Genomic DNA, 27,835 nt, shown 5'->3' with positions numbered 1-27,835 from the left:
AGAGAGAGCTTCTCCCTAGGCAGAACCACAGTCCTGCCATGGGGCTGCTGGGTGAAGTGGGACTAATGCAGGCACGCGGACAAGAGGCAGGTTCTCAGCAAAGCCCATATCAACAGGGCAGCTCTGAGCACTTGGCTGTGCACAGCACCTCACTATGCCTTTGCAACTCTTCTGCTCCACCACTTTAAAAGCTGCCTGCTCTCCACAGCATGGGAGCTCATTGCCTTTCATTGTACTGAGCCTCCCAGTCCATAGGCTGATGATGGGACAGGAAGACCCCAAAGACAGCAGGTGATACCAACTGGAAGTCCCCTCCCAACCTCCCCTGGCATGCACTGTACAGCCCCTTCCCAGCCACCGACAGCACTATCCCCTCCAGATCACCTTTGCACAGGTAATAGGATCCTACAAAGTTGGTTTTGGTTGGGCGAGGACGGATCCTCTTCCAGGTCTTGTCTTCTGAGTTCTTCAGCCTGCCCAGCAGGATGTCCCGCTTGCACTTGTGCTCCAAGCCTTCCCGATAGGTATAATCGCCAGCCTTGGGCCCTGCAGGATAGAATAACCCCATCAGTCTGGGGAAAAGCAAACCCTCGCCTGGGCCAGCAGTCTGGGTGGCAGAGCAAACGCCTCACCTGTTTTGGGGTAGCAGATATGACAGGCTTGTTTGAAGACGTGAGTAGATGCCAGGGGGTTCTTCACCAGCAGGGCTGTGTTGGGCATTACTGGTTCCGGCTGGGATAGCAGGTGCTCGGTGACCTTGGGCACAGCTGAGTGACTCACTCCACCAAGGCTGACCTGAGCAAAAACACACGTACCTCTCCTCTCAGCTCTGCAACCACATGGGTAAGAAACTTCTCTAATCCCTTGCCCCATTCCAGTCTCTCAAAACCCTTCCTCATTTTCTCTCTCATCAAAATGTTCACATCTGAAACTACACCTCCAAAAGAGCTGCATGCAACCTTTTGAAAGATAACAAAGAGCATGGTATGTTCACTTCAAAGACTCTTTCTCTCTTGGTAGGGGACCTCAGTTTTCTATCATGAGCCACAGAAAAAAATGCCCCCCTCGCTCCTTCCCATTCCTTCTATCATGACCAACTCTGAATCTGAAGACTCTCAAATCAACCCCGTCCCAACCTGGAAAAAAAACCAAACCACTTATCAGTGAGTCTTCAGGGAGCAGATTAATCTGAGGACAGAGACTTGGGTCTGCATTGAAGTAACAGGGATAGCAGGATGCCAGAAACTTAAGAATAATTCTTGTTCCAAGCTTGCTAACCATAGATAATCCTCCCCTTTTCCTCCAAGACTGGAGACATGGGACAGGGGCAGGACAGTGTATCTGGAAAAGCCTCCTGAGAGGGGCAGAGAGGAGCAAAGAACCTCCTAGTTTTAAGACAAAGCTGGCTTCCTCCACCCCATCCTTCAGTGTTATGTGGTTGCCAGATATAGTGGCACACTGGCCTCCATGATCCCATGTTGACCCTATAACCTAAGTTACACCATGTTTACTTTGGCAATATGCAGAGTTGCAGATAAAAATGAACACGCAACAAATGTCTTCCTGCTGACTCTGGGGAAATCTTTACCTGCCTTGCCACAGCATGGGAGGCAACACTCACTGGGGCAGGTTAAGAAGAGGGGCCCAAATTACCTACATCACCCAAGTCACTACTACCTTGGCTCCAGAGCACCTTGGGACATCAGCACGGGGGAGCGGCTCACTCACCACAGGGGATGGTTTTTGGCTGCCAGGTGGGTGTCGCAGTTCCTGAGGGCTAGTTTCTTCTGGGCAAAAGAAGGGGAAAAGAGCCCCACAAAACAAAAACAATCATTTCATTTCAGAGGTAGTTCTGCTCACAAAAAGACAAACAAATGCTTATTAAATCTATTTGCTTTATTTATTTAATAACATTTTAATACTTCTTCCCCAAACCACCTGTCTAAGTCTTGGAAAAACTCCAGGAAAGGCCTTCTTGTGCCCCAAACCCTACTGAATCCAACCCTATGCTGCTGAACACTGGCATTCCCAAGGCAGCAACTCCAAGACAGCCCAATGCTGAGGTGAATCCAAGTACTGAAGTGCTGACTGGCCAGTCTCTGGTCTTCTCAAAATACTTTTGCTGCCGACATACTGCAATAGTGGGGACAAGTTAGCCAAGAAGCAGCCTGCCTTTCCTCCTGGGACAGGAGGGGACCTACTCTTTGCCCACCATCCTCCACAGCTTTGCTCCTTGTGACGTGAGAGTGCAGTGCCCCATGCAACAGGACACTTGATGACCGGAATCCAGAGATGGGAGAGACCCACCTTGGCCTCTACCATTCTGCCCAGCACAGCAAGGTCCTGTACGATCTGAAACAGTCACCAGGATTTTGCTCATTTGGTCCAAAATGTCAAAGTCATCGTCGAGGGTGGAGGAATCACGTTATAGTCTAGCAATTGTGCCAAGGGAGGTGTCCTGGACACCAAGCCAGGTTTAAATCTCATCACTTATCATTATACACCTTTGCGTTCCTTTCTCCTCTTGAGATTTCACACCATGCACACACTGGTTATCTGGGATTACACACTTATAGCCTTTCTCACTACTCCTGAGCTAGACATATTCAGTTGCTCTGTCCAAGACAACTCCCTGCCCTCTTCTACATTTATACTCCTGTTCTGCGGCACCAGCAGAGCTATATGGCAAACTCCCTCAGCACTGAAGGAAATCATTTTGGCATGCATTCACAGCTAAAGCAGCACAAAACCCCATCAGTCCCACACCTACCAATGGCAAAGGAATCCAAGGCATCCAGTGACCCTCTGCTTGTCCCAAAGGAGTCCAGGGCATCAAGCCGTGAATCTGTGTAGGGGAGCAGATCCAGGGAATCCAGCGAATCTAAGGTGGAGCCGCCACTTCCTCCTGGTGGAGCCTCAAAGGCATCCAGGACAGAGGAGGAGGAGAGCTGCTTGGTGGGATCCATCACCAGGCCGAAGGAGGCAGGTGGCAGTGGGGTGGAGACAGGGATGCTGGCTGTCACGACGGGGGGCAGCAGTGGAGTTCCCCCCGGAAACACAGGGATCAGCTGGGGCATCTCCGTTGGCAGGTTGGTAGGAATGGTGCCCTGGACCAAAGACTTTGGGGAATTGGGAAGAGGGAGGATAAACAGCACATTAGGAATGAGGAGCAGAGAATGAGTGAACACAGAGGGCAACAGGCTCCCACTCAAGTGCATGCTGTATCATCTGAAGCAAAAGAATACCTAGCAGCTCAATCTGCCTGCAGACTTCCCACAGACCTTCCAATCTATCTACAACCACACACAGTCTGGACCGAGGTCCCTGAGGAGGTGTTGGGCTACCTAAGTTCATCAGTCTGCAAGGCAGAGCCCTGCGCTGGGCACTTAAACCAGCCCAAGTCAAGAAACAGTGCAGCTGAGTACACATAGTGCTGAGGTTAGGGTAATGACCATTAACTGTGGTACCTCTCATCAGAGCTTTTTGGCTTGAGAGGTGTCCTGCATCAATATGATTATATTGCTTCCAGACCCAGGTTGGCTCACATAACATCAGCAACACTGGCAACTAATATCCAACATAAGAATGAATACAGATTGTCCTTACAGCTCCCAGACCTGTTCAAAGAGCTTAGGCTGAATGCAGCCTGCACAAAATACAAGGAGATTAGAGCATGCCCACTGTATAAAATACATCCACCATTCCTGTTTCAGAACACTCATTTCTACCCTCAGGCCTGCTTCAACTCCATGGAGACCAGAGGCCAGGGGGAAGGTGGTGGTTGGGGGAAGACTATCTTGGGTACCTTTTGAGGGGCAGCTCCCTGAAGTTGCACACAGCAAAGAAGGCTTGGAGGCAAGCTCTTTAGATACTCACAAGCCAGTTGCAGAAATAAAGTAAGGAATGAATGAGTTTTGCCAGAGGAAGAGCTAGGAGGAAAGAGTGACAGAAAGAGAGAGAGAGACAGCATGCATAACCACATGCTGCAAGGACCTATTTGGAACAAGAAGCAGGGGACTCATGCAGCACCCACTCTTACTAGAGGGTATGGTGACCCTTCGGCGAGGGAGTCCAGGAGGGAGTCCAGTTCTTCCCCAATGATGTCCCCATCTGTGAAGTCCTCCACGCTCTCAGGCACTGGCAGGGACACGCAGTCTGGAGACGGGAGCAAGCTGGCAGCAGGGAGCGAGGTAGGCAAGCCCTTTGCATCTGAGTCAGAGGGCAAAGGGGCCAGCCCCTCGCTCACAGGGATGGAGGTGACCACGGGAGCTGGGAGGCACTGCAGGTCCACAGAGCAGTCTGTGATGAGGGAGAAACAGAGCCAGTCACCCAGGAGAGCCTCTTGCAGGGGGCAAGCAGAGCACAGCCTGGCAAAAACAACATTGTACAACTCCGTCACATCACAAAAAACAACTATGCCAATTTTGTGAGAGGAGGGGCTCTGGTCTGAAGAGTTCTTGCCCTTTCATTTTTGTTCCCAGTCTCCAATGGCTCACCAATAGCTGAAATATGCTCTAAGGGCCAGCGCCCAGACTGTCAAGATTTGGGAAGCACGTACAGTAACCAGGAAAAACAAAAAAACTGTGCTTAGCAGTTACTGAATTCACTGCAGCCAGGACTAAAAGCCAGGGGCACATAATCTGATTTGTCTATAACCCACCACCTGGTGTTTTCTTTAATGTTCCTCACTAATGCATTTGCAGAGATCACTGTTTTCTCTACTCCTTGGAGCTTCGATATCCCAGCTGAAAGCCTGCTTACTTGCACACCCTCTCTAAAACCTCAGGCATCTTAAATGGCAGAAGACAAAACCACACAATATCCTGCTGAGAAGAGAGTCAGAGACTGGGTGCTCAGACCAGGTTGTGCTAACAATGTGTTCCCCCAAAACTCCATCAAACTCACTCAGCTGTCTTTACCCAAGTAAATTCCCTGCTCTTGACTGCTTCCTGATGTCCACAGGTGGGAGATTGCTGCTCACACTCCCCCTCAACACCTCAGCAGCAAACATCCCCTTGGGAAATTGTGTGAGCCAGGGTCAGGGCAGGAGAGAGGCAGTGATTTTCCCTAAGGCTTCCTTGCCTCTCCAGTACACTACTGAAATGGTAAGACGTTTCTATCATGCAATATAAACCTCTGTTAAGTGAAGTTAAGGTTACAAGCACATATTCTTCACAGAAGAGCATTTTATTCTCAAAAAAATTAAAGGTTAAAAAAAAAGAAAAGAAAGAAATTCAAATGTTAGAAATTTGGAAAATGAAGCGTTACATTTGCAGTTCTCAAACCAAGCACCCAAACTACCTTAATTCTGCAGATGTCCTAGAATAAAAGAAAAGAAATAAGACAAAGATGCTACCTTCTCCACCCACATAGCTGTGGCTGCACCCTAGCTACAATGGTCTAAGGCTATAAGCAAGGCAAAATTTGGAAGGAGAGACAACAGCTTTTATTAGAAAGACTGATAAGAATGGGAAAGAAACCAGACAAGCTTCCGAGACACAAATCTTGATCCAGTGAGAAATGCTGCATCCTGCCTGTACAAGCTCTGCTCACTTGGCTTCCACAAGAACTCAGCCATCCCTCTGTAACTGGGACTGGGCGAGTGAGCTATCCTCTACACCGCACGTTCACTGACCGAGGACGGTGTTGGTGCCCTTAGAGAACTCAGCGATTCAGCGATTCCTGCAAACCCCCGAGTCCCGAACAAAACAACAGCAGAGACGACACACACATGCAGGCTGCCTTGTTTCTAACCCCACCAGGAGCACACCACCACCCCCTGCAACCTTTCCTCCGGCATTTGTTGTAAGTGGTCCACGTGGATGGACCACAGCTGAGGTTGCTGTGCAAGGCACCGGAGGCCAAGCTGTGACAAAAGGCAAGGAAAGCATGGGGAAGCTGCAAGGGGCAGACACAGGTCCCTCTCCACAACCTCATGCATGCGATCAAAGGAAAGCGCATGTAGTACCTTATGGGATCCAACACAGGTTTTCAATGCTGCAGCTGGACACATTCCCCACAGGCAGTGGCTCAAAGGAAGGCTGTAAACGTCCTTAGTTTTGCAGTCGTCCCTCAGATCAGGCTCAGCTCCAACCCCTTACCCCCTCTGCGACAACTTCTCTCAGCTCACATCCCTTTTGCATGGGCCCCCCAGCCGCACTCGGGAGCCAGCCATCCAGCTTCCCTCGGTGCTGGCCTCATCACTGGCAGCTCAGCCGGACTTCCTTCAGTACAAAGGGATGGCTTGTGCCTTCCCATTTTTCAGATGTTTAAATCTGGAGTACTGTCAAGATCCCTCCAGGGGCCAACAAGAAGTTCAGGACACACTGGAAGGGCCAGGAACACATGCGGGGGGGCACCAAAAGGGTTCAGAATGGCAGGGCCCCGAAGGATCCAGAAGTTCAGACCTTCTCTGAGGAATGAACCAGGCCCTCCGGTTCCCACTCGGGGAAGCAGAGGAAAGAGGCCCTCACACACCCTAAGAGGCCCAAAACCCAGAAAAGCTGAACGCTCAATCAAAAGGCAGAGAACAATACAGGGTCCCCCACAACTCAGTGCATGTGAAGGGTGAGGAAGAGAGCAGAGACCAATGGGCTCCACTACTTCCAAGGGGCAGAGTGGAGATGTCTGCTCCCCTCTCCCTGACCACCCAAACCCTGTCATTCCTTCAGCCAGTTCCTCCCATTCCCCTCTGTCCAATCTTTTCCCCTATCCCTCCTTTCCCATTCCTGCTTTCCTCAGGACACCCCATCTGCTGACCTCACTCACCAGCCACCATACCTATATCTCATGTACTCTCCTTCCAGAAAGCTCATGCACCTTCTGCATTCACCTAATGTTTGCTCCATTTTAAAAAAGTAAAAGTCTTCTTTGATGAGCAAATCACAAGCACACACCCGCCTCCCTCTGATTCCTGCCACTGCCACAACACTAAGCCCCACCTATTATTACTATAAGGTCAATGAGGGTCTTGTCCATCCGTTCCCCCGAACCAAGTCTCTCATACCATGCCCCCTACCTGGTAGCTTCTCTGGCCATACACCTGCCCATCCCAGAGGGGTGAATACAGTGCTTTTAAAAGCCCTTTTTCTAGCTCTGCTTCCCAAAATAGCAGTGGTTCCCTAGTGCGTTAGCTGGCCAAAGGCCATACTGAGCCAGATCTGAGCCATGATCTGTGCAGGGCAGGGCTGAGTTAATCAGATGACTTCAAGCAAATCATGGGGAAAGGGGCTTCAGGATTTTGCATCTTAAAAACAAAACAACTAAAAAACACCTTTGCTAAAAATGCTTTGAATCTGAAACTCTTGAGCTACCTAGCACCCACAGCCCTCCTGGTGGCATATCACTCTCAGGGCAATGGGATAACATGTAATTTCAGTGCTTTTGAAAAGATTTCCTAGCAGTAAAGGTTCTATCTGCCTGAAATGCAGCAAAGGTGGCATGCTGCTCTTACACCAAATCCTGATTAGATAAAATAGCTTACTGGATGCAGTCGCTCTTTACTCTGCAGCAGGAGTCCAGTTCATTTTAGCACAGCAAGATAATGTGAAAAACTCTCCTTAATTCACAGAACTGGGTCTTATGATTGCACATAACATTCAGTTACTGAAGTGGCATTCAACAGAGAACTAACATGTTTTCCAAAGCATCCTAATAATGAAATTAGTTTCTTTCTAGAAAAAGAGCAATTGCTACTTGCAGCAGTAAGTCTTCACACTTACCTTTGCGCGCGCGCGCACACACACACACACAGAGCTACCTTTCAAAGGAACAAAGACTAATGTGCTCAGAGGCATGAGTTCAATGCTCCAGCACACAGCAAAGGGCAAAGCACATAGCAAACCTTTCTACAGGGGCAGAGTTAAGGTCACTTGTTTCCCAGCATGAGAAAAGCAACCCCGTAGCCCTCCTTCTGCTCCTCCTGGGTGCCTAGCCCTGAACACAGCTCTCCCTGGGTCCCTCCCAGCTCCCTTTGTTTTCATTTCCTCCACCTCAATGCCTTGGAGGACTATACAGGCTTAGAGCACAAACAGCCACCTACAACCTTAACTTCACTTTATCTGGACTGTTTTGGCTAGGAGCAAAGTTTCAGAAGCTTTGCCAAGCTCAGCTTTAAGAAAGCACAACTGGAGAGATCTGTGTACCTCAGCAGACCGTTTTAATTCCCAGATGTCTCTCACTGGGCCTGGACAAAAAGCCTTTCTGCAGGACAAACACTCCTGCTTCCCACCACCTTTTCCTCCTTCCTAGCTACCAAAGCCAGGAGTGTGCAGAAGAGACACAAATGAAGACAGTGAACCTCTCAGCCTGGTCAGATACCTTACTGAAGCCACAAAAATCAGAGAAGAGAGATGTCTTTACCTGTTTCAATGTCATCTATCGAACCCAATCCATTGGAAGTGGTCTGCAAAGAGGGTGTAGAAAAGGGGAGAGAAAAATATCACCAGAAATTAATCTTTAAAAAGATATTCACACTTCACAGATGAGACTCTACTACTCCTAAATGCATCTGGCCCTTTCTTTTCCTTTATGGCCTCTTTCAGTGCAAGAGCAGTAAAACCAACGAACTTTAAGAGGCCATTAATTCAAAGAACCTATTCATTTTTACCTCCAGCAGTGGACAAACGCTGTTGCTGCGAAGGAGTACCAGCCCTGCACAATACCCAACCATGTGAGCAAATCTGTACATAGAATAGGGTTTTTCATGTGTGGATGAGAACGCTGTGTCCCAAGTCCCAAGACATCAATCGGTCAGTCCCATACAGTGTGAGATCCGATTAGCCTGATCTTACACAACGTTCCTTTTCTTACTTCACATGTTTTGCAATCTAACAACCACAAACTTCTACAGCGAACTCAAAACAGGAAAAGGTTTCCGCCAAGACAACTGCTGACTTGGAGCTCCAGGCACGGAATAAAATGAGCCCGTATTTTACAGAAACATAAACACGTACTTACGTATGTGTGCCTTCAGCTTAAGCTTAAAAAGGCACAAGCAAAGCATTACTCGAGATACTGCATCTACTGCAATAGTTTTTGCAAGTTCTAGTTTTTGCACTATTTTCCTTTCTTGCAAAAGGAAAGATCTTCAAATGAAAAATTGGGCACAACTATTAAAGAAAGCTGACTGGCTTTCCTAAACAGATGTGAAGGCAAGTCACTGAACGGTGGGAGGTAAACTAATTCTTTAGTATCCCATCTTGTCGTACAAAATGACAATTTTTACGTTTTATAGTTTGTTTGCTTTAAGGAGTAGTGTGAAGTACCAAATAGCCTGTAAAAACAGCAACTGTTTGGGGTTTTTTTTGCCCACTGGTGAAACAAGGAAATCAGCAATTTCTTCTGATTTAGCCTGGTATTTGTACAGCGTCCTGCCCAAGCTGGATTCCCCAGGTGACAGGACAATACAAAGAATGCATAAGCTGTGTATGTACCTTGCTCAGTACATTGCATGATTTAATTTTGTATGTTTCTTCATCAGTTGCACTTTCTGACTTTTACTTAGCATTGCCCTAACTATGTAAAAACTTGAAAAGTAAAACTTACTTAAAATGCAAGAGAAAACAAACATTCACAATAACTAAGAAAAATAACCATCTTCAGTGATCCAATTACTGACATCAAAAATGTTGTCACTAGAAATATTTTCAAAGAAATTAACTTCCTTGGCAATATTCCTTAAAAGCTGAAAACACTAATTAATACATTTAAGTCCTAAAAGACAGTTATAAATTTGCATGTAAATAAAACTGCAAAGCATTCTACTAGCACAGTCCATTAACAGTAACAACCACAGGATGCAAATTCTACCTGGTTTGACAAATTGATTGACGTGCCATTACTGAGTAGCGAGAATGTTTCCAATTCCTGCTGCAAGGAAGAGAGAGGTCTTAGAACAGAGACAGCCCATGAATGCTGGTAAACTAGGTAAAGCTGGGTTACAATACAGTTTCCTTCCAGGCACTGCCCATAAATAAAAGCCGCCCCAAAAGGCATACTACTGTGACACAAGGGTACAGATTTCTGAACACTGAAAGGGCCATATATTTGTTCTGGACACCTCGGTGCAAAACACCCAACATCCAACACACAATCAGGAAACAAAAAACTTCCCCGAGGAACAGAAGTTTTTGTCTTTTCATTGAGAAATTACTACTTTTGGAAGGCATTACAGCACTGGAATGAAAGCTGGAAGTCAGCACAAGAGATAGCAAGGTGTTATCAAAACACTGATCACTAAATTTCAAATAATAAAAAGCATTTTGCAGTTTTTAATTTTTAGTTGTCTAACCTACAGGTGGTTTAAGCCCATCAGAGCTGAGTAACATGACAGCAGCAAAAAGGTGGCAAGGCCAACACAGTGAGCAGCTACAAAAAGTATTTCTGCGTAAAACTTCCCTTTCTTTGAGACAGAATTATTTTGGAGTGCTGAGAGCTGCTACAATGTCAAGCAGTTTTTTTGGGTATGCCAATCACATGTGAGGTTGGTCATAGAAAGGAATAAGATGCTATGGCCAAATTTACCTCCAAAGCTTTCTGCAAACTGGATGCCCACCAATCACTTCACCGCATACTGCAAAGGTGCCCCTCTGGAGATGGAACACGCTGGCTGTTTAATACACCACTGTGCATGTGGCCAAGGATGCGAATGCAAAGCTAAGCCTCGACTACTAGCTAATGTTCCCTACTCCTGAAAACACATCCTGGGATTTTATGTGACCAAGGCAGCTTTATCCAAGAGTGCTAGCAGTGGCCTAACGCCCTCTAGCTCCATCCCAGAGTGCACACTTAAACACCAACCGTACTCCAGTTACAGCAGCACTTTCCTCTAGAGCCAGGTTATGGATCCAGCCACTGGCGTCAATTAACTGGACCCACAACTCGCTTTCTGCTGCCTTCTTTCCTACCATCTGACCAGATGTGTACCTGTTGTTCTCCCAAAGCTCAGACCTTTCCCCACCACAAAGAAGGTGTACGCCTAGATATGGGGCAGGAACCCTTAATGACCCATCGCACTACAAAACCAGCCATGCCTCCAATGCAGCTGAGGATCCCACCCTTCTCATCCCATAACAGGGAAAGGACCGTGATGCAAAACCTTTGGGATCAGGCCTCACATCCCTCTCCTCCAAAACACGCAGGCTCCCAGTGCATTGGAGACCTCTCCTGCAGCACCAGCCTGGCTCTGGCTGGCTTAGCTGGGGACTCAGGAAACATCCTGGCAGTAGACACAGCAGCAACGGGGTTAGAAATGGATCTAGGCAAAGCGAGTCAGAGGGTCAGGACAAGGAGGGTAGCCAGCCACCCACTAGACGGATTGCAGGGGAGTGTACGTGTGTCTGTAACTGCAGAGCAGCACCTACCACTTTTGCAAAAATAAATCTGAAAGAGCCAAAGGATACCCTCTAAGAAAAAAGAAGTCATACCTGAGGTCTTTTGTATGCTTTTCGAACCCTCAGTCCCAGCTTCTGGGCAAGCTCCTGTCCCAGTTGCGTGACGCTTTCATCCTGGGGACAAAACCATCGGCAGGACACTTTCAGTTTTGCCTTTGTGGCACACACAACAAAATAAACAGGGATGCAGTTATCCTTACTGGGCTGAACCAAGAAGCCTCACTTGTAGACAGCAGCCAGTGGACAATTGCCAGAGCAGCCCTAGGAGAGTCCAGGCAGACCTGAGGGCTCTTGTCATTCAGTCCTGCTGAGATACTGGGGTTGCACCAGGAGCTCTCCCCTACACTGCCTCGATGCTGCAGAAAATCAGAATCAAATGTCTGCTTCCAAGAAAGCACCCACTCTCTGAAAGTGGGGTTCATGAATCCTGCTGGCAAGATGGCTGGAGAGGCTGCCAAGGCTGGCTGCTGTGGGCTGACACAGCTTCCACAAGGTCCCCATGTCTGGGAAGGAGCCTGCATGCCTTCCCTCTCCGTCAGCTGCAGAGTTAATAATCAGTTTTGATATGCAGACAGTATTCACTAGCCTGTTTTGCTTGTCTGCTTGTTTTTAAAGCTGAAACCAAGTCTCAGTTTCCAACTTACTAGCTACAAGGCATTTTCACTGTCTCCAGCTCTGGTTAAACTGCCTCAGCTTCGTCAGGCAGATTCTCCTGCTTTCCCCGCTGCGTGCCATTTACCATCCTCCCTGCTCACTGCCCGTGCCCACTCACACACCACTGTGGGCTTTAGACAAAGTTCTGGGCCATGCTCCATTCCCCTGCTCCTCCCTCTCCAGTTCTGCCTGGACTAACAACCTGCCACAACCTTCTTCACTTACCACCAGCAACTCTTTTCTTCTGCTTTCCTCTCTCCCTGTTTGCAAAAATATTGAAGTGCTTTAACAGTTTCTTCAAAGAAGAAAAAAATATCTGCCCAACCTATTGTGATATCCCTCCTTAATGTCACAACATCTCCTCCCTCATCTCCAGCCTTGAAGCTTGCTCTCTTCTCCCTACTTGCCATGCTGGTCTTTCCAACCTCCTTCTCCCTGCAAGTTCATCCCTTCCCTTTCAACCTCTCACTAGCCTCTGGTTCCTTCTGCCCACAGCATCAGTAACTTTTCCCTTCAATTTGGAGCGTCACTTTTTGACTGTACTTGCTCACCCACACCCTCAACATTGGTCTTGTCACCATCTTCTCTGAACTCACGTGAAGACAAATTCTATCTTGTCCATTTCTTCTTCTCTCCCCATCTGACACCCCTTCAGGATGTACCTTCTTCTCCTGAAACTGCCCCCACACCCTCCAGAGACCTCTTCTTGGTCAAATCTCATGGTCACTGCTCCTTCCTCACTCTCTTCTACCTCTCAGATCTTTCTAACACCAATCATGTTTTCATTGCTCTGTTTGCCTCTGGAGATTCTGCCTTTCCAAACACTCTCTCAGGTGTCTTCTGAAGGCTTGCTCCTTGGGTAAAACTCACCAGAAAGACCTCTGACATCGTTTCTTTTCATTGATCTCATACCCATACCGACCAGATTTACCCTGTCCAACTCCACATGCCAACATAACTCTGAGATGTCTTCTGAGATTCCTGGACAAGATCAACAATGTATTTCCCTCTAGACTGCCACCACTTCCCTTCCCAACGACACATAGTTAATTACTGTCCTTCTTGTCAGCAGATCTGAGGTGTGGGGGTGGGGAGGTTATTTGCTCTTTGCCACCCCCAAGTTCTTCCTTTAGCTTTCCCTTCCCTCAGCCAAATCCCATCCTCAGGTGCTTACTACCTCCCAACTAAACAAGGGGATGCTCAACAAGGGCATGCAACATGATGTCCTCCAACACCCTAAAAACACCCCATGCCATACCAAAAAAAGCATACCACAGAGGGGTATCAACTTCCCCATGCTGGGAACCTCTGCAAACTACCAGCACTGAGTATCTGCCCCCAGAAGCAAGTTAACTCTGCTAGACAGTGAGTCAACTGATGGGCAGATCCTTCATCATCGGAAGTTTTAATACATGCTCCACTTTGACCACAACAAAGTTCTCAGCTGTTACAGCAATGCAAGCTGGAAGTACCCATGTGCTCCAGAGGCGTAATGGAAACAAGAGTGAGATGATGGATAGCATGACTTGCCTTTGATGCAGAGAAGGCTTATGATTTCTGTTAATAAGGTAATAAGGCAATGGGGTATGTTAATTTACAAGACTGAACTGTTTAGAACAGGAAATGCAGATCACTCGATATGGAGTTTGTAGGCTGAACTTTCCTGCCACAGAGAAGTTTGATAAAGTGTTTGTAGACCACGACGATTGTAATGATGATAATGGGAGATATGTAAATGTAACTGAATTTATTTTTTAACCATATAATTAAGTGGCTCAACTGCAATGTGAAATATAGCCAATTATGGCTTTATGTGAACGCATATATTAGATGGGTTTGTTTATAAAAGGGTTTGTTTAAAAAACAGTTCTTTGGAACTCCCCTAACATGATACCTTTCACGTTTTGGTCACCCTGTTCTGCCAAGTCAAAGAAACTATAATTTACAGGCTATACAAAAGGAATAACTAACCGCTAACAAGGCTTTCAAAGATTGCTTCTGTAACACTAATAATAAAGGAAAATTAACTTCTGCTGATGTAGATGCATTTTCCTTGTACTAGTATTACTGTGATGGATCAGAACCAAATTTAGCAAGGACAACCAGTGCTCGCTAGAATCCATCTAATCACAGTCTTGTTTCCTATTCAGTATTTGGCCTAAAAGGACACTCAACAAAAGCACTGTCAGAAAAATATCTAGGGCCTAGTATATGCGCATAGTCCCCTCTGAATGCAAAGATTTACACACCTGTGAACATAAAAATAACTATGAAATGTGATGTCAAGGACACCTCTGCATGTCCCTGAAGAAATAAAAAGCTTTATCAGCCTGCCTTAGCAATCAGTAAGTAAAACATGAGACATGCTTGACTAAAACAGGAAGAGTATACATATTTTCCTTCCAGTGCTCCAGTTCCCATTTGTCCCATGCTCCTAGTGACTCCCATTGGACGTATAAAACCAGCTAATTAAAACAATCTCACGGCTTTAGTTCATATTCTGTTAGGGTAGGGTTTTGCTCTTCACAAATAGGCCACCACACCTGTCCTCACTAAGCAGTGTCTCTGGCTAGTACTATCTGTAGAGGGGGACTTGGACTGAAGAAACACAGGGGGTCAAACATCTTCTTCAAATCAGAGAGACAGAATTTCTGCGCATAAGCATGTTTCCAGCAACAGCCAAGCTTCCTCTTCCACTATCCTCTAGCCTCACACTAAGCATATTAAGGAGGAGGAAGGTGGTGAGCCACAGAAATCAAGAAAAGTTGTATGTCAAAAACTTACATGTGGGAGGGACAGCAAGCATCGGCTATTGCACTCATATGCTTCTTTGTGTCTTCCAAGTTCATTTAAGGAGCGGGCTTTCCGGAAGAGTGCTCGGATGTTCTCCTTGTCAAGACTTAAAGCCTTCTCGCTGTCTTCCAGTGCCTTCTCATACAAGCCCTGCAAGGAAGAGACCACCTTGAGTCAGCTGAGGCACAGCAGACTAACCTCTCCTTCTGTGTGAATGCAAACATTTAATCTCTCAGCAGAACACAGGAATATAAAAGGCAGTTAAACATACATGTATTACCTCATACACAGACCAGCATACAAACACACAAGGCCTACAGTAACGGACCATTTTCTTAAGTCTTGCAAAATTCAAAACACTTGAAAAATCAGTGAATGCCAGAATTAAGGCTGCTTGAGCAACCTTATCTTGCCTCCCCCTCTACCTTGGGCATGTTACATTTGACAGTCTTTAATTATGTGACTGCTTGCTAATTTTGTTCATGGGACTCAGCCTCATTATGAACAGGATGGACCTGCTCTGAGGTTGTGCCATAGAGTAAAGCTGTTGGATTCCTTAGGAAAATGGAAGCATGCAGCCTTTTAGAGCCCGAGTATTTCAAAATCATTTTCCATGTGTGTACTGAAAGTTCCGTCAAGACCCAAACTCTTCTCGCTGTCTTCTAGTGCCTCACTTGAGGAGGCAGGAGCCTCCAGAGCAATACTCAAACAGTATTCCAGTGAAATACTCAGTCAGGACTGGAAGGCACTGGATTGTACTAACTCCTCACCAACATGGACCAGAACTGCACTGTCAGTACCCTAGGCCTGGCCCCCTCTCCTTCACATCCTTCCTCTGGTCTTGCAAGACAACAGTGTGATCATGAGGAGATATCAGACTTTTCTGTGTGTCATCATCTCCTCCATTGTTGGAACAGGGCGTGGACAAAACCAAGTGAAATCCCTCTTGACATCTTTTCTAACTGTATGGCGCTGTGACCATGATGTCCTCCCTGGCCCCTGGGGATGACTTGGGAAGGAACTCACCATAGCAAAGTAGCAGGCAGCGCGGTTGACATGCAGCTTGCACAGGAGTTCCTTTGGGATGGTCACCTCGTCGGAGGCTGCGTAATCCGCCACATTCAGCCCTTCTACATACTGTACCAGTGAAAGCTTGAAATCCTTCTCTCGAAACAAATCATTGCCTTCTGCAAACAGGTTTCTCACCAGCTTCTGCAAAAAGGCCTGGGTAGCAAGGAGAAAGCAGACTGGACATTCAGAGGCACGAGGGGTTTCCCTTCCATATGTTTTAGCAAACTTCCCGCCCACCAAGACTTTCCTGCCTCCCCACTCTCCTATAAAACATCAATCATTTGGTAGAAGAGAATAATCCAGTCAAATCTCCTTTCTTCTTGAACACTCAAGTGTCTTCTCCTTTCCCTGAAAGTTGCCATTGTCAGAACCTTAACACTTTAAGTTACAGACAAATTGTGGCAGACCATCCCACGCTCTCCACTTTTGGTATGTAAACTAATGGCTGTGCAACAGGACAAATCTTGCTAACCAGACGGTTCCCAACTTCAGAAAACAAATTCTTCATTACCTCATAATCTTCTTGGCTTAGGGGTAAAGTGGACCTGAAAAAAAGAAGATAAGAGGCTCATGAAACAGGCATCCAGGCAAACAAGGGCTTTTGCCTGATAAAGAAATCATCTTTCTGGTCCTGTGTTGATGATCTCAGTGAGTTACTGCACATTTTATCACTTCAAAGGCAGCTGGGGCAAAGAGAACACAATTAGGGAGCATTACACTCAGCGATGGCCACAGTGGTGTCAAGAGATGGTCAGGTCCCAAAGGCATCTCAGACTAGAGGAATCTTATTCTCAGCTATTTTCTGCATATACGCAATTCTCTGTAACATGCCTTCAGACAGCCACCTAAAAACACAACATCTTTAAGAAAGTCCCATGAGAGATTGCCATGGAGAATACAAGCATATTTTAAGTGCACCTAGCTCTAATGAGAGGCACCACACTGGCACTCCAAGACATCCTCAAGTCCTCTGTGAGACCAAAGAGAGAGTGATAAATGCAATCACTTTCCTCTGTATTAACTTAGCCACATGCCTCCACACCTACACCACAAAAGTAAGAAAACATTGCAGGTTCAGGAGGCCATTTAACTCAGCTGTCTTGGCTGCCAAGTCGTGCCACAAAACTGGCAGTGCTTGTGTGGATAACACCTACTCCACAACAGCACTGAGAGTTAGGAGAAAGGTTCTGTTCTTCAAATCAGACCATCCAAGTCATCCAGGCTTGGTTCACGTGTATTTATTTTTTCTCTTCAAAGAGAAAACACTAGGCTCTAGAGAAATCCTTAGCACCTTTCCTAGCCCTCCCCAGCTTTGAAATATAACACTGTATACATGATCTTATTGGTCAGAGCATAAACATTTTTTAGTTTTCATCTAATCTAACGTAATCATCAGCTGCTCCTTAAAATTAACTACAAGAAATGTAGAAACATTTGTTCTGCTTATAAAATTGGAGTACCCCTTTTCCACATCAAAACAAGCCAACAAATGACACTGCCCCTGGTTCAGAGTTCAAGATACACTCCAGAAGCATGAACAACACCCCATTATTTCTACATTATTTTCTTTCCAGGAATCTTGCATGTTTTTATAAATGTTACCAAAATAAACCTCACAACTGCCTCTCTGAAACTGGGTTATCAGCCCCATTTAATCTCAGACTGGGGTGATGTCCTGGTTTCAGGTGGGATAGAGTTAATTTTCTTTCTAGTAGCTGGTATAGTGTTACATCTTGGATTCAGCATGAGAAGAATGTTGATAACGCACTGATGTTTTCAGTTGTTGCTCAGTAGTGCTTATACTAAGTCAAGGATTTTTCAGCTTCTCACGCCCAGCCAGCCAGAAGGCTGGAGGGGCACAAGAAGGTGGGAGGGGACACAGCCAGGAGAGCTGACCCAAACTGGCCAAAGGGGTATTCCATACCATGTGACGTCATGCCCAGTATATAAACTGGGGGGAATTGGTGAGGGGGTGGATCGCTGCTCAGGAACTCACTGGGCATCGGTCGGTGAGTGGTGAGCAACTACATTGTGCTTCACTTGTTTTGTATATTCCAATCCTTTTATTATTATTGTCATTTTATTATTGTTATTATTATCACTATTAGTTTCTTCCTTTCTGTTATATTAAACCATTCTTATCTCAACCCACAAGTGTTACTTTTTTTCCCCCCGATTCTCTCCCCCATCTGACTGGATGTGGAGGGAGCGAGTGAGCGGCTGCGTGGTGCTTAGTTATCGCCTGGGGTTAAACCACAACAGGTGAAAATATCATTTCCATGCCACAGGGTATAAATAGGTAACATGGAAGATTTGGCTTTTTTTCCTATTGTAGATGCACAGATTTCAGCCATAACAACTGCAGGACTCAAAGCAGACCTTAAAAAAACCCAAACCAATCTGATTAGAATCTTGCTGCTTCCTTACTCACCATGGGACCTGGACCTGAGTCTGAGGCCTTTGCTAACTCAAACATTGGAGGGAAAAAACACTACTTTACTTTATAAGGAAGTACTTGGACTTGTAACTACTACATAAGCAACTACTTCAAGCTCTAGAAGGCCACACGATATTCACAGGAAGAATGACCTCGGGCACCTATCAGGTTGGCAACTATAAAAGAGCCCATCTATTTCTCCTATAGGCACCATACGGCGTACCTGGCAAGTCATTTACTTTGCTTTCCCCACCTACAGGAGAGAAACACTACTTCCCTTCCTAAGAAAGGTGGGACAACCTTGTTGAGAGAGCACTTTGAGATCTTCAGGCTGAAGATGAAGTAGAAGTTCCAAGTACTATTAGCATTACGCTGACTATAAAGATCATCCTGGAACTGCAGCAGAGGGTAAGACCCAAGGAAATTAAAATGATAGAATTTCAAGTTTAGAGAGCTGGCAGGACAAGAAGCACCCTGAAGAATCACAGTGAAAATCGTCAGTACCAATATCTCTTTCCCATGCCGCAGACCCAAAGCAGTGAATAGGAAGAACTCAGTTCCTGCAATCCTCGATACAAAGACAACCACCTCCAAAGCCACAGGAAACAATGAGGTTGTCCACTTACTGAATGAACTGAAGTCCTTTCTCTATTTCTTGTTTTCTCTTCTGTCTCTCCATTATAGTTGCTGCACAGGAAGAAGAAAAAGAAAGAAAACATTGTGAGTCATTTTAGGTCTTGCTGGCAATTAAGCAGCACAGTATTTTGTGTGTGCCTGAATTTACTACTAACAAAATGTTCCAGACCAGATGCCCTGAACACCGAAGTCCATGATTTATCCACACTTGCAGATACAGAACAGCAAGGAGCTCACTACCAAGTATCTGCTTTTTCTCACATGCCACCGCCAGGATACATGAGCAAAGAGGAATTACTTCACTTTGAGCTCTCTACTGAGGCTGCCAGTAAACAAAGCAATGGGAACCAACTGTTATCATGACTGCCTTCTAGGAAAGGAAAAAAAAAAAAATTTTTTTTTAAATCAACATTTCCCCTACACTGGCAGTCATTTCAGGAATTTATGCTGAGACCCTCCCACGATAAGCAATTCTGACCACTATTTATCTGGGCTGGATTTAAACTGGTTTATTGCACAGACAAAACAAGTAATCTATGTAAGGTGAATAGAGGCATATCACAGAGAGACATGAAGGAAGGAGATGGAATTGCTTGCCGTGGTCCACATAAAAGGACAGCGATGAATCTATGCAATTGGAATTTTGTGCTGAAAATCAGCAGGCAAGAGCAGCACAGACTTGGGAATGCTCCTCTGAAGAGGGAACAGGGCCCCATCCTGCAATGTTTTAAATTGGGGTGGGCAGTGCCTGAGGAAGGCTCAAGAGAGAGTTATCCTCACTTAGCCAGGGATACAAATGGGCACAGTAACTTGTCTGGCTTTGATCAAATCCAGTCTGGGTCTCTGTGAGCACAGACAAATAAGTATGATGGAGCCATTTTGGAGTAATGTCCCTTTTCTCAACTAAAATGGGCTTGAATCACAGCATTAGATACATGAGCTTCATCCCCTGCAGTGTGGGAGCAAATCTTAGAATGGCTCCTCCCTGATCTTTCCCCAAGGTACACAGGTCTGCCACACATGAAAAGAATAAATGGCAGAAGGGATGGCACTTTGTGGCAAAACAGAGTTGCTGGGAAAGTGAATTTCCCAGCCTTGCCATCAACCAGCTGTGATCACAAACAATGCTCAGCTTTTGAGGAATGGTAACTTGGGGACAAAGGCAGCAAGCACAGTAATACTGAGATAAGATGGAGCTGAAGATGTTGTGCGTTCCAAGCCTGCCTGGGATTGCCTCTGAAGACATCACAAGAAAAACAAAAGTCATTTCTCTAACTCTACCTTACAACAGCTTGGAGAGCATTATCTCACAGCTCCCTTTTACATTAAGACCATCCCTAAGGTATCTTACAGTATCTCTGGCATGTTCAGTCTGGAAAAGGGTGAAGGGACCTTTAAGGTATGTGAAAATCAATCCTGACAACTCAGCAAGCCCTTATTGATTGTGCTCTGTGCCATGCAAAATGTAGAAGAATTGATACCTGCCCTTTACCAAGAAGGAGAGTTGGGGGAAGGGGGAAAAGCAGGAACAAGAGAAAGACCAGAAAGAAGTGGCAGCAGAAGAAAGCAAGAGCTTGCAAGTGACACTGTGCAGTTTGTAAGTCATCAGACATTAAATTTGAGAGCAATCTGGTCTGAGCAGCAGGTAGAAGATTTTAAGCAGCTGCATTTGGAACGGGATGGGCAGTGCAGCAAGAAATGGAAAGCCAACAGACAAGGTGAGTGATGATCAGCATCTCTACAAAGGCTTTTAACAGAAGCGATGGAGCAGGTAGACTTCAGCACAACACCAACAGAAGGCCTGGAATGATTTATAGATAGCCTGGATAATGAGCAATCAGGAAGAAAGAAGGAAATTTAACAAGGAGATTGTAAGGTTTATATGATCACCAACACCACAGGCAGACAGGCTTGAGGGGTAGAAAAAGAGACAGAGGGAATTCATTTGATATTTCTCCTTGTATGAAATTCTGGAAAGACATAAGAAGTAAGAGAGAGAGAGAAGACAAGGTGAAAAGGAGCAGTAGGAACCACTTCCACATAGACAGCAGTGAAAGCCACGAAAGAGGACAGAGCAACCCTAGACCACTGCAGGAGAACTGCGAGGGCCATCAGAGACAAGGGTGGGGAAAGAGCCGCCATGGGAAATGACAAAGAGATAAACTGGGGGACGGGGAGCAAAAGAGTCAAGTGGACCTTCACAATGGCTCATGGGGGAAACCACAGGGAGGAAGAATTTCTAGCTGTCTGGTCCCTGAGTCCACTAACAGGCTTGAAATGCCCCAAACCTTGGGGCCTCACCTTGGACCCTCACCCACGCACCCTCTGCCCATTCATGGTCCAGGAGCTCCATTTCAGCTCAAGTCCAGGCATACTGCCTTGTCTGAGCTATACTATAGGTAGACCTGTCCTCAGCCCTCTCTCCTGGACAAACCTTGGACCTGCACTGTAGGCAGCTTGTCTCCAGTCCTGTCTCTGGCACCATCTCCTACTGCTGGACTCCTTGGGTGAACCCTAGACCCGATTCACCACCTCATCTTCTTTGGGACTGTCAATGGACCCCTGCTATCAGCAACTTGTTCTGCCTGCGCTGTTCAGATATGGTGGGACTGTACCCTAGTTAGCGAGGGCACTGCTGGTGGCCATCATCATCGCCTTCGGATCCTAGCTTGTCCTCCCTGGAGGAGCAGCCCTGCTCTTGCTGCTCCCTGACACGAGCCACACTGGAGAGAACAAAAGTCAGGGAAGTGAAGCGGCAGCCCACAGATCTGATAAAGAGGGAGATTATTGGGAACTGTGGGGAGAGCAGTTGACACTGGCTGGTCATCACAAAGCCAGTGGCTGCACTCCAAAAATGCTGTGGCACACTTTCACAATTATGTGTATCCACAAAACAGATCATCACCTTGAAAAGCTTCTGATATGCACAGAAGCTTCAACCTCTGCTTCTGAGCTCAGCTTTTAAAACACTACTGCAAGGAGTGAAGAGATCAGTACCTCCTTTCATGGCTACCCTGACCCCACTGCTAAAACATCCTACACAACAGGATGTGGGCATGTGTTACAAGGAGCACTGGTTACTGTTGCTCACCCACAGAGAAGGGCATTCAAACATTACCACCAAAAGCTGGAGTGGAGCCAAAGAACTACAGGGAAAGGCTCCAGAGCGTCTCCTTCCTAGAGCTACCCAACTCTTCTTGCATCCTAGAGCTCCCCTACAGTTTTTTCTCTCCTCACCACCATTGCCACTGCATCCAACATACGTATGTCCATCCTTGCTCCATGTGGATAGCTGACCAACCTACTGCACCTCTGTAAGTCCCACAGATCCTTGCTACAAAACCCTCCTAAAAAAACCCCTCCATGCCCTGCATGCTGTTTACTCTCTGCAATCCTACCCTCATCTTCCACAGTGAACGTTCTCCAACCTAAGACCTTCCATTGCCTTCTTTAGACAAAAACCACAGGTCTGATCTCCACTCCAGACTGTTGCTCCCTGATACTGCCACACATTCCTTTCTCCTTGCAAGTGGGTGACCAGCTTCCCCTGTTAAGCTCCGACACACCTTCAGGCTTATGTCACAAATCTGCACGTAAGACTCATCTCCTCATGGCTACACCCACAAAATGCACACCACATGCTGCTGCCCTAACAACTTCTTTCACATCTCTTGGGAATAACCACCTTTCCCTTTCCATCAGACTGCACACCAGCACCCTCCTCTACGTGTGGCAGACCTCTCCCCTGTCCTGCCTGCCCCGCCACTGCTGGAGGCTACCATTCGGGCTCCTTTTGCTCCTCACACCTCCTCCCCTGCCACCTCCCTGGCAAACTCGGTCACTTCTGTCTCCCCTTGTCGTTGCAGCCTCTCCACGGTGTCTCATTTGACCCTCGGACCAAGCCGCACGCTTGTTACACTGGCAAACCCAACACACATACATGTGAGCCACCCATACATGCAATACTTCAGTTCTGCTGCACGCCATACCATGGCTGATGCATAATTAATTTTAAGCGCAGAGCCTGTTTAGCTTTTGTTTTCTCAGTCTTTCAAATATTTTTAGAAACGCAGTGGAAAACATTTCATGAAGCAGTGTGCCTAAGCGTCCTCTTTTTTTTCGCCCACCACATCTGTCTGTCCAGACTTGTCTGCTCAAATCACCAGCAGAATTTGAATCCAGAGTATTTATATCTCCATTACAAAGCTCTTATCCTTCCAGTCCAGAGATGTTTATCCTCTTTGGTCCAACATCTAGAAAGGACTTTATTCATAGTTTGTCAATGAGTTACAAACTATTTGCCAGACAGAAATAAAACGCTGCAGACAGGCAAAATGGTTTTCTTGCCTTCAGAAGGAAGCATGAGCCAGTAAACAGAGTGACTCAATCACAAACTGGGTAGATACACTCTACGAGACGCTATGAGATGAACAGAAAGACTCGAATTTACCTTATCAAGGACCTGGGTGTTATTCCCAACCCTGCCAGAGCCGAATTTGGGCAAAGTTTTTCATACTATATTTCTGGGATGGCCATGAGTTCACACTTGACTGACTTCCAGGCTTTGACTGTAACATTTCAGCCATAAATAAGTGCACCGAGATGCAAGTGGCAGGTTGTAGAGCTGAGAACGGAGCTCAGCCCCAGGCTGCGTGCGCTCTCCTCCAGGCAAAAGGCTCCAGGATGCACTAGTCTGTGAGATGGTCTTTCACTGGCCGCAGTATGGCCACCTCAGTGCTGCAGCAGGATGGGTAACTGGACTCACGTCAAGCAGAAGACGAGCTGCACAGCCCACTACAAACATGGGCCCCTGCTTGTTCCCATGGCTGCCCTCTGCCATGACCCCATTCCCTGGGTTTGAACGCTTCTCGCACCCGACAGCTCTGGGAGTCCCCACCACCATGCTGGGCCCACCGGGCCCGACAACCCCGTCCCTCCATGCACCCGCCACCCCAAGGTACGTCCATGGCCGCTCTCCCACACCCCAGCACCCCGCCGGTCCTACTCCTGCCCCACAGCCACAGCGGGACGGCCGTCATCAGGGCACCACCGGCTTCACCCAGCAACACCTCCAGTGAATACAGGGCGAGGTGGCGACAATCCCCTCACCCCCAGCCTTAAAGAAAAGCAGCGACCGCAAGTTGCCCAGGGAGGGGGACGGAGGTGGTGGTCAAAGCCTCAAGAGACCACCCCGGCCCCCATCACCCCATTTTCAGCTCCCTCCAGCCGTGTGCCCCACACGTAACACCCCCTGTACTGCAGGCTACCCCACGCGTAACCCCTCCGTGCCCTGCAGGCCACCCTTCCTCCTGCCCTGGCCCACCGGGCCCAGCCCGCGGGGTACTGCAGTGCAGCCGAGGAGTGAGGAGGCGGCGGCGGCGGCGGGGTGACGCTGCCCGTCCCTCGGCCACTTGCTCCTGGTTTCGTGCCCACCCAGCTCGCCCTCCCCTGCCTCGTTTTAAAAATTAAATCCCGGGTCTTCTTCCCAACACGGGTGGAGCGGGAGCCGCCGCTCGCCGCCTCCCCACCCCCAGCACTAGGCCGCCGATCCCCGGCCTTGCCTAGCGGCCGCCGCGCACAAAAGCGCCACCTCGGCCGGCCGGGACGGAGAGGGGCCGCCCGCACCCCCCGCGGCCCGGCCGGGCGCCGGCACCCCGGCATCGCCCGCCGCCCCGGTCCTGCTGGGAGGGGTCTCCCGCGGCAGGAGATATCCAGGCTCCCCCGGGGAAAGGAAAACAAACCAAAACATACTCTTCCTCCTTCCCCACCCCCCATCCGCTTAAATGAGAATCGCACATCTCCAGGAGCCTGGGAGGCGGCTTTAAGATTTAAAAAAAAAAAAAAAGACAACCTCCCCTGCCACCCGGAAACTGTCTAAAGCATTAAAGAATTTGGGGGGGGGAGGTGGGGGGAGGAGGAAAAGAAAATTTTAAAAAATCCCACAACCTTCTTATTTGATAAACTTTACAAGCCCCTACGGAAGGTGCATCTGAAAAGCTATTCCACAAGGGCTTCTCTGCTGCTTCATGGGGTTTATACCAAACAAGAGGGGGAAAACTGCAGCCTAAATACAGACCTGAACACAGCTCTCAAACCCACAAACCACAAACAGGCACAAACGCAATTAATACTAAGTTTTTCATACAAACCCAGGGGCTTTTCCCCTAGCTATCCACTTCTAGACTACTACCACATTTTTTCCAGGGGGTGGGATTAGGATCTCTGACAATTATTTTTTTGCAAACCCCACATTTTTGGCGGAAGAGGGGGTTAGCTTCAAAATCTTGCCCATATTATTTTTCACCACTTTTTTTTTTAATTTGCAATTACACAACGTTTCATCCATGCAGTTACTATCTGAAACCTTTACTTTCTAATGAAGCAACATCCAGATTTTCTTGTTTCTCGAGTCCATCCCTTTCTACATACACAAACACACACACACATACAAAAATGGTTTAAGACAAAAATAATCCCCCCAAAATAATAATAAAGGACTCACCTCTCCTTGGGTTTTCCCCTCCCACACTATGTATAAACTTTCCTTGATAAATGGTATTGTATTACTAGAGATATTATTAATGTATTATTACTAGAAGTAATAATAATAGTAAGTGCTATTTAATTATAGAAGGCAGCATTCTGCTTCTGGATCGGCTGCCCCTGCAGCTCCCTCCATGTGCCTTCTGATCTCTTTACTTTCATTTCCAGGTCTCGCTCGCTCGCTCTCAGCTGCACCAGCAAGAGAAAATGCCTCCCTGCATATCCTCTGGGCCCTAGAGGCTACCGCTTTCCATTACAAAAATTCACAGATCTTTCCCTTGTGGTTGGTTTTGAGATTCTTTAAGGTGAATTAGGCTTAAAAAAAAAATAAAAAAAAATAAAAATAAATGAAAGCGCTTAAGCAGTCGAGACTCTGTTCTTATTTTAATGCAACATTTTTCTTCCTGGTTGTCTTCGCCGATATATAAAATATACCCCAAAAGAAAGGAAAGCTGCCTCTGCAGAGCGATTGCATGCATGCGAAGCGCAGCAATGAACTGAATTACGAGACACCCCCCCCCCCCCCCCGCCATGGGATTATCGTATATGTGAAGCAGAGACCCTTTTGCCCACCCATGTATGTTTGCTGGAAGGGGGCCAGAGCCATTGCTTATGGCAGAGCAATTATCTATTCTAGCCAGACCTTACTTACTCCACCCCGGACTGCTGAGGGGTTTCCCTGTAAATAAAATCTTCTGAAAACATCAATCTTTGGGTGGAAAAGAATATGCAGTCTGTGTGTATATAACATAATAGTATTATATTATATACTGTTGTGTATTATACAATATACATACATATGTACATGCATATATATCTGTTTTTATATTTATGTATACACATATGAGTTTAGACACTTTTTTTGGAACCAGATTTTTGGCTTGTTTTCACCCCAAATCCCTCAATATTCCCAGAAAGTGGACTGAATCTCCACAGCAGCCCATGCAGACAGAGCCCCAGGAACAGAGCTGCCAGTGGGAAGCAGGGGCCTGGCGGCACACGTTCTTCTATCATGGGAAATGGTTGTGAAGACAGCAGTATGCAGACCGCCTTAGACGAGGGGTTCATCCACCCCTGCCCAGCTGCACCACCATTAACTTCAAAGAACCCTCTGAAATGAGTTTTATGCTCGGCTCCCCACCCAGCTGCCCCAGTAGGATAGGTTTTCCTCTCCCTAAAAGATTCTGTCTACCGTCAAATCATCATTTCCAGACTGACACTGGTTTAAATTATCACCTCTTTCCCAATGTAATCCGTGACATGTTTACTCCTCAGTGTCTCACTTCTCTATTTACAGTGACCCAAAAAAAGAGTGTCACTTTGTGCTTTGCAGCTAAGCAACTCCTTCTTGATTCAGAGGCAGGTAGAAGGTATCATCTGAAGTGTACTAAACTTGTTTAATATTTAAAACATGTTGATCAGAAAAGGAAAGACTTTATTATATTGAGTAGGATTGGCTTCTGGCAGCTCTGTCAACACAATAAACTGATAATTTATGAAATATAGGCTGTGAATTGTATAATGTACCATATGACACTGGAGAACACTGTCTTACGCTCTTCACAATATTTAATCACAATGCACTTTTTTTTAGATATTTATTATGATCCAAAGATAGCTGTTATTCATGGGTAAGACAATGTTTATTTTTATTATCTCTTCAGCAGATTTGTTACCTCTTATTTTTAGGCAATGACACCATGACAATGAGTAGAGTCTAACCAAGCTGGGCCTCTGCTGTAGAAGCCACTGGGCAAAATGTACGTTAAATGACAATCCCTGTCGAGGGGTGGCTTTGGGCAGAAGAGAGGTGGAGCAGGCCTGGTGAGGGAAAGTAAACACGGGATACCTGACATGCCAGATCACGTTGGGAGGGCAGCGTTATGGAGCCATTAAGCATCAGATGAGTCACAGAGCCCAGGAGGCCTCCAGCCCTGCAGCACCTCTGAAAGGCAAGACATCACAGCTGGATGAGAAGAAAAGGGCTTAGGAGGACCTGAGGAGGAAGAGGAACAAAACCAAATCCACGCACAATCAAGAGTTGTACTGGAATAAGCACTATTTTTCAATTCAAGAACATTCATTTTCAAGACTGCTTTTCCCAACTGAATCTCATGTTATGCTTCCCTCCAACCCAATTTCCTTTGTCTGTAGGACTGAGAGGTGCCCTGCAAAGTCACGAGCCAGCATGTACTGCTCCTCTCATGAAGTAACATCTTTCCTGAGTAGTTAACATGAAGATTTTCACAATTTGCAAGCATGGTTATCAAGGTCTTGTGTGCAGGTAGTCAGCAGAGTCAAAATGCCG

General features: G+C 46.8%; 1 protein-coding gene across 10 annotated transcripts in view; it reads right to left on the bottom strand.

Moving 5' to 3' along the window:
• Positions 1 to 26,010, bottom strand: part of ZC3H7B (zinc finger CCCH-type containing 7B) — a 51,768-nt gene extending 25,758 nt beyond the window's left edge. Inside the window, exons 1-13 of one of the 10 annotated variants that reach the window (XM_049821614.1) lie at positions 25,487 to 26,010; positions 18,975 to 19,035; positions 16,423 to 16,456; positions 15,867 to 16,064; positions 14,832 to 14,990; positions 11,427 to 11,507; positions 9,811 to 9,870; positions 8,362 to 8,404; positions 4,034 to 4,299; positions 2,771 to 3,119; positions 1,675 to 1,787; positions 633 to 795; positions 385 to 546 (exon numbers count right to left, since the gene is read on the bottom strand). In XM_049821614.1, the coding sequence (XP_049677571.1) occupies positions 385 to 546; positions 633 to 795; positions 1,675 to 1,787; positions 2,771 to 3,119; positions 4,034 to 4,299; positions 8,362 to 8,404; positions 9,811 to 9,870; positions 11,427 to 11,507; positions 14,832 to 14,990; positions 15,867 to 16,064; positions 16,423 to 16,456; positions 18,975 to 19,027 (1,681 nt within the window). In that variant the 5' untranslated portion in view covers positions 19,028 to 19,035; positions 25,487 to 26,010. Of the gene's footprint in view, positions 1 to 384; positions 547 to 632; positions 796 to 1,674; positions 1,788 to 2,770; positions 3,120 to 4,033; positions 4,300 to 8,361; positions 8,405 to 9,810; positions 9,871 to 11,426; positions 11,508 to 14,831; positions 14,991 to 15,866; positions 16,065 to 16,422; positions 16,457 to 18,974; positions 19,036 to 24,735; positions 24,755 to 25,486 lie in introns of those variants that run through there. The other 9 variants (XM_049821617.1, XM_049821618.1, XM_049821616.1 and 6 more) reach the window with 9 other exon arrangements.
• Between the last annotated feature and the right edge of the window lie 1,825 nt (positions 26,011 to 27,835).

This window comes from Accipiter gentilis, chromosome 18 (genome assembly GCF_929443795.1).
Source record: "Accipiter gentilis chromosome 18, bAccGen1.1, whole genome shotgun sequence".
NCBI lineage: Eukaryota > Metazoa > Chordata > Aves > Accipitriformes > Accipitridae > Astur > Astur gentilis.
This window is presented reverse-complemented; position numbering and strand designations above follow the sequence as displayed.